The 16163-nt window shown below is 40.5% G+C and overlaps 1 protein-coding gene across 2 annotated transcripts in view; it reads left to right on the top strand.

Annotated features, from left to right (window-relative positions):
- Window positions 1-16163, top strand: part of FAM120C (family with sequence similarity 120 member C) — a 125236-nt gene that overhangs the window by 103597 nt on the left and 5476 nt on the right. Inside the window, exons 11-15 of one of the 2 annotated variants that reach the window (XM_059158762.1) lie at window positions 6623-6737; window positions 7119-7328; window positions 8926-9127; window positions 12851-12989; window positions 13375-13432. In XM_059158762.1, the coding sequence (XP_059014745.1) occupies window positions 6623-6737; window positions 7119-7328; window positions 8926-9127; window positions 12851-12989; window positions 13375-13432 (724 nt within the window). The remainder of the gene's footprint in view (window positions 1-6622; window positions 6738-7118; window positions 7329-8925; window positions 9128-12850; window positions 12990-13374; window positions 13433-16163) is intronic. The other variant, XM_059158765.1, reaches the window with a different exon arrangement.

Here is a 16163-nt window from a genome sequence, read left to right as displayed (position 1 = left end):
GCAGCATATTGATGGATTTTGTTTTTTTTTTATCCATTTTGATACCCTGTATCTTTTGATTGGGGCATTTAGCCCATTTACATTCAGGGTAACTATTGAGAGATATGAATTTAGTGCCATTGTATTGCCTGTAAGGTGACTGTTACTGTATATTGTTTCTGTTCCTTTCTGGTCTACTACTTTTAGGGTGCCTCTTTGCTTAGAGGATCCCTTCCAATATTTCCTGTAGGGCTGGTTTAGTGTTTGCAAATCCTTTCAGGTTTTGTTTGTCCTGGAAGCTTTTTTTTTTTTTAATTTTTTACTTTTTATAAACATATATTTTTATCCCCAGGGGTACAGGTCTGTGAATCGCCAGGTTTACACACTTCACAGCACTCACCAAAGCACATACCCTCCCCAATGTCCATAACCCCACCCCCTTCTCCCAACCCCCCTCCCCCCAGCAACCCTCAGTTTGTTTTGTGAGATTAAGAGTCACTTATGGTTTGTCTCCCTCCCAATCCCATCTTGTTTCATTGATTCTTCTCCTACCCACTTAAGCCCCCATGTTGCAGAGAAAGACAACTATCATATGATCTCCCTGATATGAGGAAGTGGTGTCCTGGAAGCTTTTTATCTCTCACTCTGTTTTCAATGATAGCCTAGCAGAATCTAGTATTCTTGGCTGCATGTTTTTCTCATTTAGTGCTCTGAATATATCATGCCAGTTATTTCTGGCCTGCCAGGTCTCCGTGGGTAAGTCCACTGCCAATCTAATATTTTTACCATTGTATGTTACAGACTTCTTGTCCCGGGCTGCTTTTGGTATTTTCTCTTTGTCACTAAGACTTGTAAATTTTACTATTAGATGATGGGGTGTGGACCTTTTCTTACTGATTTTGAGGGGGGTTCTCTGTGCCTCCTGGGTTTTGATGCTTGTTCCCTTTGCCATATTAGGGAAATTCTCTACAATAATTCTCTCCTATATACTTTCTGCTCCCCTCTCTCTTTCTTCTTCTTCTGGAATCCCAATTATTCTAAAGTTGTTTCCTCTTATGATATCTCTTATCTCCTGAATTCTCCCCTCGTGGTCCAGTAGTTGTTTGTCTCTCTTTTGCTCAGCTTCTTTATTCTCTATCATTTGGTCTTTTTTATCACAGATTCTCTCTTTTGCCTCATTTATCCTAGCAGTAAGAGGCTCCATTTTTTATTGTACCTCATTAATAGCTTTTTTTATTTCAACTTGGTTAGGTTTTAGTTCTTTTATTTCTCCAGAAAGGGCTTTTATTTCTCCTGACAGCATTTCTCTAATATCTTCCATGCCTTTTTCAAGCCTGGCTAGAACTTTGAGAATCGTCATTCTGAAGTCTAGATCTGACATATTACACATGTCTGTATTGGTTAGGTCCCTAGCCTTTGGTATTGCCTCTTGTTCTTTTTTTTTTTTTTTTTTTGGTGAGTTTTTCTGCCTTGTCGTTTTGTCCAGATAAGAATATATGAAGGAGCAAATAACGTACTAAGAGGGTGGCAAAGACCCCAGGAAAATGTGCTTTAACCAAATCAGAAGAGACCCCGACTCGTGGGGGGAAGAAGAGGGGAAAAAAGAAGTTCAGAAAAAAAAATTTAAAAAAGAAAACAAATAAAAAATATAAAAAAGAAAATATTTTAAACTGGTGACTAAAACAGGGTTACCCACTTAATTTCGGGAGTATTTTGGTCTCTTAGAAGAAACTACCTCCCAAAATTTTAAAGAATGAAAAACGTATATAAAGGTAAACACAATGAAGGGATGGAATATGACTATAAAGATGAAAAAAATATTTTTTTAATTTCTAAAAAAAGGAGTTGATAGGGTAAGTTGGTTGGGAAAACAAAGAAAAAGAAGGTGGAGAGAATTTGCTTAGGCTGGAGACTAGAAGAAGCCTGGTGTGAGATTTAGGGTGTATTTTGATCTATTAGAAGAAATTGTACCCCAGATTTTTTAGAGGAAAAATCCCTATGTGTATACAAAAAATAAAGTTAGATACAATGAAGGATAAAATCTGACTATAATAATGAAGGTTCAAAAAAGATTTTTTTTTTAAGTGAAAGGTATTGTTAAGATAAACTAGTTAAAAATCGTTAAAAGAGAAAAGGGTAATAGTTTAAAAAATATCAGAAGAAAAAAAAATTAAATTAAAAAAATTAATTAACTTTGCAAGACTAAAGAATCATGGGGAGAAAGCCATGAATTCCATGCTTTGCTTTCTCCTCCTCTGGAATTCCACTGTTCTCCTTGGTAAGTGAACTTGATCTTGGCTGGATTTCTTGATCTTCTGGGGGAGGGGCCTGTTGTAGTGATTCTCAAGTGCCTTTACCCAAGGCAGAATTGCACCTCCCTTACCTGGGGCCATGCTAAGTAATCCGCTCGGGTTCGCTTTTGGGAGCTTTTGTTCCCTGAACACTTTCCGTGGAGTTCCAGAGGATGGGAATGAAAATGGCGGCCTCCCAATCTCTGGCCCCCACTCCTCAGTGTGCCGTCAGAGAAGAGCGCTCAATCACTCCTGTCTTCCCAGCCTTCAGCTGCGCTCCAAGCTCACCCAGCCTGCAACCAAGCCTCTCTGTCTCTGGCACACAGCTCTGCCTGGAGTCTCCAGACCACTCAGATCCCTGAGCTCTTCCAGGGGGGTCTCCCCGGATCTTGTGGGGACCCCACTCACAGAGCAGTGACCTTTCCACGGGTTATGGTTGAAAGTGACCCTGAGCTGAGAGCTCACTCCTCAGCTCTGTCTCTGTATCCAGCTTCCCTGCTCTAATACCTGCGAGCTCTGTAACAGTCAGACACCCCTGATCCTTCTGTGACCCCGCGGGACCTGAGGCCACACTCTCCCCTCGTGGGCTTTACCCCGGTTTAGCCTCTGGAGCAGTGTCCCTCAGTGGAGCAGACTTTCAAATGTTCTGATTTTGTGCTCCGTTGCTCTGCCTCTTGCTGGGAGCCAGCCGCTCTCCCTGCAGTCTATCTTCCCGTCGCTTTGGATTCACTTCTCCACTGGTACTACCTTTCAGAAAATGGTCGATTTTCTGTATCTAGAATTGTTGCTCTTCTTCTCTTCGATCTCCTGTTGGATTTGTAGGTGTTTGGAATGGTTTCATAAGCTATCTAGCTCATCTCTTGCTACCTGATGTCATCTCAGCCTGCTACTTCTCTGCTATCTTGACTCCTCCCCCTCAGCAAACATTTTTTGCACATCCATTCTGCCATGCATCATGCTAGAGTCAGAGAAACGTGAAAAATTGCAAATTAACATTAACAAGTATCAACCAAGCCAACCAAAAATCTCACATCCTTAGGAAATTAAATGTTCTCTTCTCTGTGAGGCCTTCTCTGATTCTCCCAGGTGAATTTAGTCACTCTTTTTTAAGAGCACCCAAAACAACCTGTTCAACTTGTAAAGTCACATCCCTCTCATTGCATTTGTCTTTCAGTGAGCCTGCCTGTTTCCCACACTTGACTTCTTTAGGAGCTCCTTTAGGTCAGTTTTTCTTTCATAGTAGTCAGGATATGACTGGTACAATTTGCCTTTGGAGGATTTTTGTGGAGGTTTTTTGGTTTGGCGCTTTTTTTCCCCATGACCTGGTTGATGCATTCAGTCAGTGCCCTAATAAATATTTACTGATACCTACTCTATGCCATGTACTATGTTAGATAGTGTATAATAAATATGAATAAGAAACAAGACAATAGACAAGGCCAAACAGACAAGGTCCTAGATCTCATGAGATCTCACATGGCCACTTGAAAGAAATATGTTTTCTTTGTACAAAATCAACCAAGCATTTGAACCTTATTTATTGTATTGCTCAAATCTTCTGTGATTTTAAATGTATTTCAGGCGTATTTTACATGTTAAAGCTTAATGGTAGTATGCTAAAGTCTCCCACTATAATTGCATTTCTGTTCATTTTCTTCTATTTTTGCTTCACATTTTGCCAACAAAATCAGATGGAAAGATTAAAAATAAAAGAATGGGCAAAGGTAAATCAATGAAGTATAAATCAAAAGAAAGAAACGGTATTAGTTAATAAAATAGTTCCCAAGACAAAAAAACACTGACAAAGGAGAGTATTTTATATTGAGAGAAGATAAAAGCTCTGAATTGTGTACTGTATAATATAGCATCAAAAAGTGTAAAATAAGGGTGCTTGCATGGCTCAATCAGTTAAGCATCTGCCTTAGGCTCAAGTCACTATCCCAGGGTCCTGGGATCAAGCCCCATGCTGGGCTCCCTGCTCAGCAGGGAGTGTGCTTCTCCCTCTTCCTCTGCTCCTCCCTGACCTTGTTCTCACTCTCTCATAAATGAATAAAATATTTTTTTTAAAAATGTAAAATAGATTATAAGATATAAATACATTTTCTAAAGGGAGAACATGTGGACAGGGAAGAGGGTAGAAATCGTTCTTTATTTGTGGCCCAGGAGGATACCTCCTGGAAAGCCCAGTCATTTAGAACTTCGTTTGTAAAGAAGCAACAGAACTTGTCAGCATGTCCTGTAGTCCCAGAAATACCCTTGAGTTCAGGGAAATGACAGTTGCGCTTGAAGAAAGAGTAGTGGCAGGAGGATTCTCTGGGCTGTTGTGATCATTCTGGGTGAGGAAACAGCAGGTTAGAGATTCAAAGGCGGGGTGCCTGGCTGCAGAGCCCAGGCTCTTTTCAGGGTACCATACTGCCTCCTAGTAGTAGTAATGGGATCAGAGTCCCCAGGAATTCATTCCATGAGCCACTCAGAAGAGACCAGCCTTTGCTTTAAATGCCAGCTTTCTCACACAGCTGCAATAAATGTGAATCATCATTGTCTTGTGGGTCTTCAGGAAGCTATGGACAAAGACATAGATGTATTTTTTTTTTCGTTTTTCTCTTCCTCTTTCTGCATTTTCTGTGCTTAGAACATTAAAACATACTCAGTTCATGAAGTTCAGGTCAAATACTCATCAATGAGTACTTACTTCTTTTAATTAGTGAATTTCCTGTCTTGGGGAATGGCCCCATCATCTAGCCATCTGCCCAAGCCAGAATTCTAGGTATCTTAGACTCCTCTTTTTTCTTTACCCCCTTTCCATAACATGCATGACCAAATCCTATGGATTTATCTCCTTAGTAGCTCTTATGTTCGTGCCCTGGTCCTCTCCATCCCCGGGCCAGTGCTTTTGTTCATAACTCTTCGGCCATATGTTGCTATAGTTGCCTCACAACTAGTACCCATGCCTCTTGTCTCTTGCCCTATGAGTCAGTCACTATCACTGTCCTGCTGATAATCCTTAAGTGTCTTCTTACATTTTCAGAACCAAGGCCCAAATTCCTTAATTTTGTTTTTTGAGACACTAAATGATCCCGCCTTTTTTTTTTAGTTTTACTGAGAAAAAATTGATACACATCACTGTATAAGTTTAAGGAGTACAAGCATGATGGTTTCATTTACATGTATTGTGAAATGATTACCACAATAGGTTTAGTTCATATCCATCATCTCCTATAGATACAAAGAAAAAGAAAAAATTTCTCTTGCTGATGAGAGTTCTTAGGAGCTACTGTCTTAACTTTCCTATATACCACACAACAGTGTTAACTATAGTCATTATGTACCTTATCTCTAGTACTCATTTATCTTATGACTGGAAGTTTGTACCTTCTGACCACCTTCCCTCAACCCGTCCTTCCCCCGTCCTTCCCCCAGCATCCCCTCACCTTTGGTCACCACAACTCTGATCTTTTTTTCTAGGAGTTCAGTTTTTTTAAGATTTCACATATAAGTGAAATCATATACTATTTGTCTTTCTCTGTCTGACTTATTTCACTTAGCATAATACCTTCAAGTTTCCTCCATATTATTGCTAATGGTAGGATTTCTTCATTTTTTATGGTCGAATAATATTCTGTTATATTTGCATATATTACCACAACTACTTTATCCACTCATCCATCAGTGGTCACCTAGTTAATTTCCATGTCTGGCTATTATAAATAATGCTGCAGTGAACATGGGGGTTGCAGATTTCTTTTTGAGCTAGTGTTTTCATTTCTTCTGGACATATTCCCAGAGGTGGGATTGCTCAATTATATGGTAGTTCTATTCTTAATTATTTGAGGAACCTCCATACTGGTTTCCATAGTCTGGCCTACTTTCTAATCCTGCCTTCTGTCACTGCAAACCTGCTAAGCTCCAGCATTATGGAACCTGCTGTATCATTCTGAACTCTACAACTATGTGCCTTCACATGTACTATTTGCTCAACCTAGGACATCCTTTCTCCCCATTTTGTTTTACTTATTTCCACAGGCCCTTTGAAACCCAGCTCCTACTGACTTTTTTTCAGGATTCCCTCTCTCACTTTTCCAGACTCGCTGTCTTCTGTGCTTGTGTAGCACCCTGGGCATTCTTCTATCTTGGTACTTAACACTCTCCTGTCATTGTTGATGAATGTGTCTATCTCCTCTACCACTCAGACTGCAAGCAACCAGAGGCAGAGATGCTTTTACTTTATTCTTTTGGAATTGCCAGAACCTAGTCTAGAGTCTGGTCCATGATAGGTTCTTAGCTTAGTAAAAATGTTTATGAAATGAGTAAATGAGCTTTTGTGGCTCAATAATGATGCTTTTATTTTCTAGGTACATGGTTCAGTGGCCTGGTGGCCGAATCCTGCATCGCCATGAGCTTGACACTTTCCTTGCTCAGGCAGTATCTACCCAGCTTTATGAACCTGATCAGCTTCAAGAACTCAAGGTGATTTGATCTTCCCTCACTTAAATTCTTTCCTCTATGAGCTCACAGCTTTCCTTTTGGTCTTTCCTCATCAGCTTTGGGTGTTCTTTTTTGTCTTTAATTTTTAATTTTTTTCATAATTTGACAGGCCAAATAAAAGGTATCTCAAGGTGGTGTCTTTTTAAAGTTTTAAAGTTGATGTCTTTTGCGGGGAGCGGGTAATGAGTGTCTTTCAATCTCCTGGAATGTCATGGATTGAAGCTACTAGTGAACTCAGATGTCTGTAATTAAAAGCCAACATGTTCAACTTTAACTAGAATAATAAACACAATGGGGACAAGAGTAAATGTAACCAATAACAATAAGTTTTTAATAGTAGTTTTTCGTCTGTGGTGGTTTCAGATTGAAAAACTGGATGCCCGAGGGATCCAGCTTGCTGCCCTCTTCATGAGTGGGGTCGACACAGCTCTGTTTGCTAATGATGCCTGTGGCCAGCCAGTCCCATGGGAGCACTGCTGTCCCTGGATTTACTTCGATGGCAAGCTGTTCCAGAGCAAGTTAATTAAAGCGGGCCGAGAGCGAGTATCCTTGATTGAGCTCTGTGATGGCCAGGTACCAGCAAGTTAGGCAGCTGCTAAGGGCCATCTCTGATCTGCCGTGGGGATAAATTGGCAGAGGGTGGAAGGGAGCACAGACATTAGAGGGGGAGGTAGGAAAAGTGGGAGAATATATCTGCCATTAACCGCACTTGGTCAAGGATCAGCCCAAAGGCTCAGAGTCTGATATGTACATGCTCTAAAATCATATGTTGGAAAGTATTTTTTATGAACTTCAAATTTTCATATTTTCTTACTGAATATTTCTTGCCCATAGAATACTCAGATACACTATATGCCTTTCCTGAAATTCTTAGAATTTCATTTCCCTTATTTGCAAAATACAAAAAAACCCTGTTATATACTTTTGCAAGTGATGATATCTTTTTAAAATTTTTATTTTTTTAATTTCTTTTCAGTGTCCCAGAACTCATTGTTTATGCACCACACCCAGTGCTCCATGCAATACGTGCCCTCCATAATACACACCACCAGGCTCACCCAACCTCCCAACCCCAACTCCTACAAAACCCTCAGATTGTTTTTCAGAGTCAACAGTCTCTCATGGTTCATCTCCCCCTCCAATTTCCCCAAACTCCCTCTTTTGTAAAGGAACTATGTTTGGAACTAGAAGAGGGTGGTAAAGTAGATGACAGAGTAGAAGCAGGGGATTTTTTACAGTGAAACCTTAAGAAAGATGAGGAAAGGCACCCTTACTTCTTTATCCATTTGGGCGGAATGAGCTTAGGGACTAGAACAGGAGTCATCAAACTACCTCAAAATGCAAAACTTGGAATTTTTATTCCAGTCAAGTTTTATTGGAACACAGCCACATTCATTCATTTATGTATTGTCTACAACTGCTTTCCCCCGACAATAGCTGAGTTGTATAGTTGTGACAGAGACAGTTTGGCCTGCAAATCCTATCTGGCCCTTTTCAGAACTGGTTTGCTGACCTCTGGCCTCGAGGCATGGACTAATCCTAGACAGAGGTCATGGTCTCTGATCCTGGGTATGGAGGAAAAGGTTATAAAGCTTGGCATATGTCAGGTTTTATTCTCTCATTCATCTAATTAGACCCACTTATTTCCCCCTTAAAAAATAACCTAGCATATTTCTGGTTGTGTAGTAGACCATCAGTAAATACTTATGGTTATATTTGTCTTCCTTGACCTAGTCACTGTGCCTTAATAAGCCCTTGGCCAGAGATAATATCATTTGGTGTCATGTAAAAAGTGCCAGGCAGGTTTTCCTGGGTATGGCTCCTTGAGCCATTTAGCCCAGGCCTCAGTTCTCTTAATGGCAATGGATTTGTGAAACTTTAACTAGAATGCCCAGTACTATACCTGAAACATAGAACTTAAAAAATGGCAGCTTTAGGGGTGTCTATGTGGCACAGTTGGTTTAATCCGACTCTTGGCTTTGGTTCAGGTCGTGATCTCCGGGTTGTGAGATCAAGCCCTCATCCGGCTCCACACTCAGTGTGGAGTTGGCATGGGTTTCTCTCTGTCTCCCTCTGCCCCACCCCCCCACCCCATCTCTCTCTAAAATAAATAAATAAATCTTTTTAAAAAACGGCGGTTGCTATTATTAATTCTGTTCTTCCTTTGAAGGCTGACCTGGCAACCAAAGTGGAAAAGATGAGACAGAGTATCCTTGAAGGAGTCAACATGAACCATCCACCACCTTCTGCTCTACTTCCATCACCTACTTTTGTGCCTCCCATGGTGCCCTCTCTCTACCCTGTTTCACTTTATTCCCGAGCCATGGGCTCAATGCCTCCCCCCCCTCAAGGACGGAGCCGGGGATTTGCGGGTCAGTACCTAAAAATGAGGTATTTGTCATCCTCAGTCTGTTTCATAGTAGTCTATCTAGTAATTATTGCCAGATACTGAATCAGCAGGGGTTTTTTTATATATGTATTATCTAATTTACCTTCTGTGCTGTGCTGTGGTAGTTTGAAGAGGAGTTTATTGACAGAGGTGTGGCCTAGATGTAGCCTAGGAAGTCCACTGACTTCCCAGACCATGCTCCATAGAGGTAGTTGGTCCCTGAGGATTTGACTGTCACCAAGTAAATTCACAAAGTAGCTGATGTAGAAACCAGGAGGTACTTTATTACTTCTGAGAACTATATCTCAAGTGAACTGGATCACCATAGTTGCCAGTTAGCTCACTCATTCCCCATAGGCAGATGTACATAGGAGCTTCCAGAAAGACCAAATGGGAGGTAAGAGTAAATGACCAGTGTCCACAGACAACCATACCTGATGTACCCATTTTGGCTCTGGGGGTAGATGACACATTTCCAGAAGCATAGAGAGAAATAAATTGTAGTCCGTGCCCGCCAGGGGATTGCAGTTTAGTAGGGAAAACAAATAGACACACATATACCCAGACATACCTAAGTATAAATTATGGTGACACCTGAGATGTGGCTTAGTGATGAATAGACAGTCAGGCTTAGGTAGCTCAGATAGTGACCCTAATAATTCAAACAACCTTGGCAAAGCACAATACTTTAATAGGGACATTTTGACATGAAATATCAAGGTTCTGTGATCAGGTGGGAGTGTCATTGCTGTGGTTGGAAATGTTTGTTGTCTATTGCTCATCATTTAAAAAAAATAAAGCTGGAAGTTGAAGTTTGTCTTCAATTTAGGCTCATAAATTTCAGTATGCATATTTAGTTCAAGGCTCTACTTAGATGAGCAGTGTGAATGTCTGCTCTGTTCAATCAGCTAATGAACAAGTGTTATAAACCAGGGAGCTGACCATTCATTCATTCTATTCCTTGAAACTGACTTTAGAGATCGTTGCTCTCATTTTTTGTGCATTGATTTTATTGTGTCTCAGAAGATAGCCTTAATTAAGGTTAAGTTCTCAGGAGGTCCTTTACATTATCCCAGCTCCCAGTGATGCGTGGTCTCCAGTTACTGGTGGTTCATGAGGAGCCTCTTGCCTCCTGAAAGGCCACAATAAGATCCCCCAAATGCAAGTCACTTGAAGTTAATTTTTATTCTGTTCTAGCCTCATTACTTTGTCATCTTCTTAAGTTCCCAGCCCAATCTTTGAGCCTGTCACATTTTATCGAGAATAAGGAGACTCACCTGTGTAAGCTCCACTAGGGTAGAGATTTCCTTCTGTTTTGTTCACCAGATGTTTTCTCACCTGGGAGAGGCCCTGGCACTTCCTGGGCCCTTAACACCTACTTGTTGCATGAATGAAATTTCTTAAAGTCCCTCTTATGCATCTTAAAATGTCGCTGTCCCCTTCTCTTCTTCCTTCCTCTTTCAGAAAATGAAGACCCACTTATTTCCCAAGTTTGTGGGCCTGTGCCCTTGGCCCCATCTCTTCTTTTTTTTTTTTTTTAATTTATAGATGATCTTACTTTATTTTTTTATTTATTTTTTAAAAATGTTTTTGCATTTATTGATTTTTTTTTAGATTTTCAGCATAACAATATTCATTATTTTTTCACCACACCCAGTGCTCCATGCATTCTGTACCCTTTATAATACCCACCACCTGGTTCCCCCAACCTCCCACCCACCGCCACTTCAAACCCCTCAGATTGTTTTTCAGAGTCCATAATCTCTCATGGCTCACCTCCCCTTCCAATTTCTCCCAACTCCCTTCTCTCTAACTCCCCATGTCCTCCATGCTATTTGTTATGCTCCACAAATAAGTGAAACCATATGATAATTGACTCTCTCTGCTTGACTTATTTCACTCAGCATAATCTCTTCCAGTCCCGTCCATGTTGCTACAAAAGTTGGGTATTCGTCCTTTCTGATGGAGCATAATACTCCATAATGTATATGGACCACATCTTCCTTATCCATTCGTCCGTTGAAGGGCATCTTGGTTCTTTCCACAGTTTGGCGATCATGGCCATTGCTGCTATAAACATTGGGGTACCCAAAGTAATGAGGCTAGTATAGAATAAAAATTAACTTCAAGTGACCTAAAATCATACTCAAAGCAAACAGGATCTGCCTGGATTCAGATGGAACCAGCGAACCATGGAGAAATTCTAAGGACACTGACCCTCCCATACACTTAAGTCAGTACATTGTATCCTTCAGTCTTACAATTTTATTTGTCAATTTTGCCTCAATAAAGCTGAAAAAGAAAGAATAAATAAATAAATAAATAAAATGCCAAAAAAAAAAAAAAAAGGCAAGTCTTTCTAGCCTTCTTAGGACTAGCTAGTACCCTAGTTCCTTAGACTCCCACTGTCATATGAATGAAGCGCTCTTTACTGCTGACCTGCTAAGTGAGCGAAGGATTATTAACATTCATGTTTTTTCCATAAACTAAAATTAAAATTATTCTGTGAAGGCTTCCTTTTGTGCCAGATTACAAAGCTCTATTGTGCTGGTGAGCTCATATGTATATACAGCGTTGGAATTTCCTGTTTTAAGGAGATATGCTATCTTGCCTTAAATTAGTTCTGGTTTTCAGCTGTTGCTATTCTTGCTTATTAATTATAAATTGCTTTCAGTTTAGTTTCATTATTTTCCATTTAGTTTGGTTGTTTGGCTAAGCCTCCACTGTGTCATGGTATGTATTTGAATCAGAAGTTGTTGGGGTTCACTTTATATTAAGTAACTAGAATTTGAATAAACTTAAAAGAAAAAGAAAAATCATTTGGCCCAAATGAATAAACAAATAAAAATCAGAATCAGACCCTTAATTAGAGAACAAACTGATGGTTGCCACAGGGGAGGGAGGTGGGGGGCTAGACAGAATGGGTGAAAGGGAGTGGGAGGTACAGGCTTCCAATTATGGAATGAATAAGTCACAGGGATGAAAAGCACAGCGTATCTAGTCAATGGTATTGTAATAGCATTGTATGCCAACAGATGGTAGCTGCCCTTGCGGTGAGTAGAGTGTGACTCCATAGTTTTCAAATCCCTGTGTTGTATACCTAAAACTAATCTAACATTGTGTGTCAACTAAACTAAACTTTAATAAAGAGAAAAAAGAAAGGAAAATTAAAGTGGTTTTGGCATATAATTTTCTATTAACTAGATTTTAGGACATTCATTCTTTCAACAAATATTGCATGCCTACTCTGTGCCCGCCAGGCTCTGTAGCTGAAAAATGTGTCGTCCACACCCAGCTTGCCAAAGTGGATGTCCTACAGATCTTCAACCCCCCTCCCTAAATTCACTTCCACCATGAACCTTTGTTGTTATCACAGAGTCTTTTTTTTTTTTTTTAAAGATTTTACTTATCTATTTGACAGAGAAAGAGACAGCGAGAGAGAGAACACAAGCAGGAGGAATGGGAGAGGCAGAAGAGAAGCAGACTCCCCACTGAGCAGGGAGCCCGATGCAGGGCTCTATCCCAGGACCCTGGGATCATGACCTGAGCAGACGCTTAACCAACTGAGCCACCCAGGCGCCCCCAGAGTCTTTATCATAGAGAATTGGAAATAAGCAGAGTAGGGGGCACTGTAGGATCTTTTGTTCTACCTCTTATCCTACCTTGCATTTAGCATTCATTACTGCCCTTCTTCCTGTCTTTCCAGGTCTCCATCCAATCCCACCCCAAGGAGGAAAACTGGAGATTGCTGGGATGGTTGTGGGCCAGTGGGCTGGTAGTAGGTCCTCCAGGGGCCGAGGCTCTTTTGGCATGCAAGTTGTTTCTGTCGGTGGGCCAGGAAAAGGGTATGTATTCCAGTAGGTTGATATGAGCTAATGTCAATCAAGGTGCCATTGGGAAAATGCCCAACTACTGAATACTTCTATTAAGGTAAGAGGTATTAACTAACTTTCTATTTTTAAAGCCAGTTTTCAGTTTAGTTCAGCAAACACACACTATATTCCCAGCCTCAATGAAAAAGTTTTTACTCTAGAGGAGGACATGGGACACAGAACAATTTAGTATAATATAGAAATAAGAGAGATAAAGGTTTACAGTGGTAACACAGAGGAAGGGCACCTAACTTAAGGGAGTCAAACTTCCTAGAGGAGGTGAGTAGTTAACTAAGTGAAAATGTGGGTATGGACTCTGTGTATTCCTCAGGATCACTTTCCCCCTCACTTTCTACAGGCATGGAAAAGAACAGACTGGTAGAGGATCCAAAGGACATAAAAAAGGAAACAAACAAGTAAGCCCTGTTTTGAGATTATTTAGCTTCTGTTTGATACCTCCTCTTTTCACCTAACTTGCAAAAGATCAGATCAGGCATGGAAAACTGTGTTTTCAGGGCTTCTCCCAGCATTTGAGTTCATTCTTTTGCTCTAGTGAGGATCTAGTGAGGGTTAGCCTGCCCAGGCTGTTCACGCAATGCTGCAGAGTGTCATTCTTTCCTCTGAATGAGACCACAGGAGAGAAACCAGGTCCTGTGTCCTGAACACCTGTACCTACCATAGTATGTGCTACATGCAGCCACAAAAGGGCCAGAGTGAAGTTAACAGTGGGATTTCCAGCTGCTCGGGCTTTCTGAGTAGAGATGCTTAGAAAATTGGACTTCAGCCTTTGCTGAATATGAGAAGGAAGGAGATGTTGCCGTTTTGTTTATTCTTAATGGCTCAAAATGGTCTTAAACTTTCCTCTAAGGTACACCTTGAATTATCTCACAGTTTCCACTGGTCTTCATTAGACATGCCCCTCTCCCCAGACATGAAGAACCTAATCTTTATTGAACTAGAATCTTGTATTGGACTCAGCCTGCTGGGCTCCTCCTAGTATAGCAGCTATCATTTCTTTCTTCCTTCCTTTTTCTTTCTTTCTTTTCTTTCATTTATTTAGAGAGTACTCATGAGCAGGGTGGGGGTGAGGCCAAGGGAGAGGAGAGGGAGAGAGAGATTCTTAAGCAGGTTCCATGTCCAACGCGGAGCCCATTGCAGGGCTTGACCTCACAACCCTGAGATCATGACCTAAGCTGAAATCAAGAGTCTGTCACTTAACCGACTGAGCCTCGCAGGCGCCCTAGGAGCTATTGTTTTCTTGAATGCCCCCTTTCTACCAAGCCCTCTACTAGACATTTTACATGCAGTTTCTAATCCTCCCAAGGGTCACTGATGAGACCATATTGCAAAGCAGCTTTGACATAGGTTCTCAGTCCCGAATTAGCTCTCCTGTATACAGCCAGCCCTCACTGCATCCAGTTAATCCCCATTGTCTAATGCTTTCTCAAAGATATGTATTTGCTTTAATGTTATTTTGAGCTAAAAATGGAACTGGGTGTGGTGAAAAAATAATGAATACTGTTTTTCTGAAAATAAATAAATTGAAAAAATTTTTTAAAAATGGAGCTAGAATGGTAAGTCCTCCACACAAGTCAGAGAGCAAGAACTTTGAGATTTTTCTAGAGCTTCTCAACTTTTTCCAGAAGCTGTTCAGTAAGATATAAGGGATTATACCTAGAAGGAAAACTGGTCATTCAGATAGGCTCCCATAAGGTAATACAGCCTTGACTAACTAACCATGATTCAGGGTCTGATCATTAGGTATACAGTCTGAAAAACCTAATTTTTTTTTTTTTGGTACAGTAAGAGTAGATCTCTCTCTCTCTCTCTCTCAGGGGTTGACTCACATTAATTAAGATCACAGAAATAGCTATGTGGATATGACCGAAAGAGTGGCACTGGGGAGAAGGGAGGGAGTGAAAGATACTGAAAGATCTGTGAAAGATCTTGTGAAAGGTATGAATTTAAAGCACTTTGTCTCAATCAAGTACTTTCTGCAGTAAGTATTGTGATATATTGTACAGTTACTCTTTTCTGGTCACTCTTATAATAAAAACTTGTGAGGTGTTTATTATTCTCCATTTGATACTGAGGCTCAGAGGGATGAAACATCTTGCCCCAAATTATCCATCAAGTCAATATCAGCGCTGCCCTTCCAGCCTGAGCTGATTCCAAAGCCTGTTACTGTCCTGATTCCCCTGCAGTATAACAGCTCTGATTGGTAGAGACAAGATTCAGACTTAGGTCTGGCTGACGCTAGTGCATATGCTCTTAACCATTTCTACCAGAGCTTGCTTTCTTTAAGTGTAAGCTGCAAGGGAAACCATGGTATTGGAAGTTTGCTAGGAGACTTGGAATCAAACAATAGTATTAGCTAGAATTTACTGAGTTTGTACAGTGTGCCAGGCACAACAAGTTCTAAGTGCTTTACATAGAGTGTCTCATTGAATCCTTATAGGAATTTAAAAAACAGATACTATTATTATATTTTACAGTTGAAGAAACTAAGGGAAGAAGTAGGGATGGTAGATGATCTTAAGTTTCTCTTTGTGAAGATTACTAGGGATACTGTTACCTACTCCAGAGGTAGCCTGGCCAAGGAAATTCTCATGTTAACTTTGTTTTTAACTGAGGCATGGTTCCTGCACAGAGCTGCTGCTGAGGGCCATGATGACTCTCCTTTTTCTATTCAGCCACCCTTTCTTCAGAGTATGAGATCATTGTCCAGCTTATTTAATCTGCTTACATTATAGTCCTATGTTCTTTATTTTTCTCAAGTCTTTTTAAATTTTTTTTAGTGATCTCTGTACCCAACATGGGGCTTGGATTCACAACCCCAAAATCAAGAGTCACATGCTCCACCAACTGAGCCAGCCAGCTGTCCCTATAGTCCTGTCCTCTTGAGATTATTCTTAGGCCACTGGAGTATTGTGTATTTTCAGATTCTTAAGTCACTTACTGGTAATGTTTTGATATCTTTGTTAACTCCCTCAGGTGGCTAATTTCATCCATTGTGCAGATTTTTACTTGTTTCATCTTTTTTTCCAGGTTCTTGAACAACATTTTATAGTAGTATAGTAGTATCTTTTTAGAAAAAGATACCGTAGAGCTTTATAAATGACAGCTGTGTCATTATTGCGTGGTTGT

Source organism: Mustela lutreola, chromosome X, assembly GCF_030435805.1.
Source record: "Mustela lutreola isolate mMusLut2 chromosome X, mMusLut2.pri, whole genome shotgun sequence".
Classification (NCBI taxonomy): domain Eukaryota; kingdom Metazoa; phylum Chordata; class Mammalia; order Carnivora; family Mustelidae; genus Mustela; species Mustela lutreola.
Note: the sequence above shows the minus strand (reverse complement) of the source record. Positions and strands in the feature narration are given on the sequence as shown.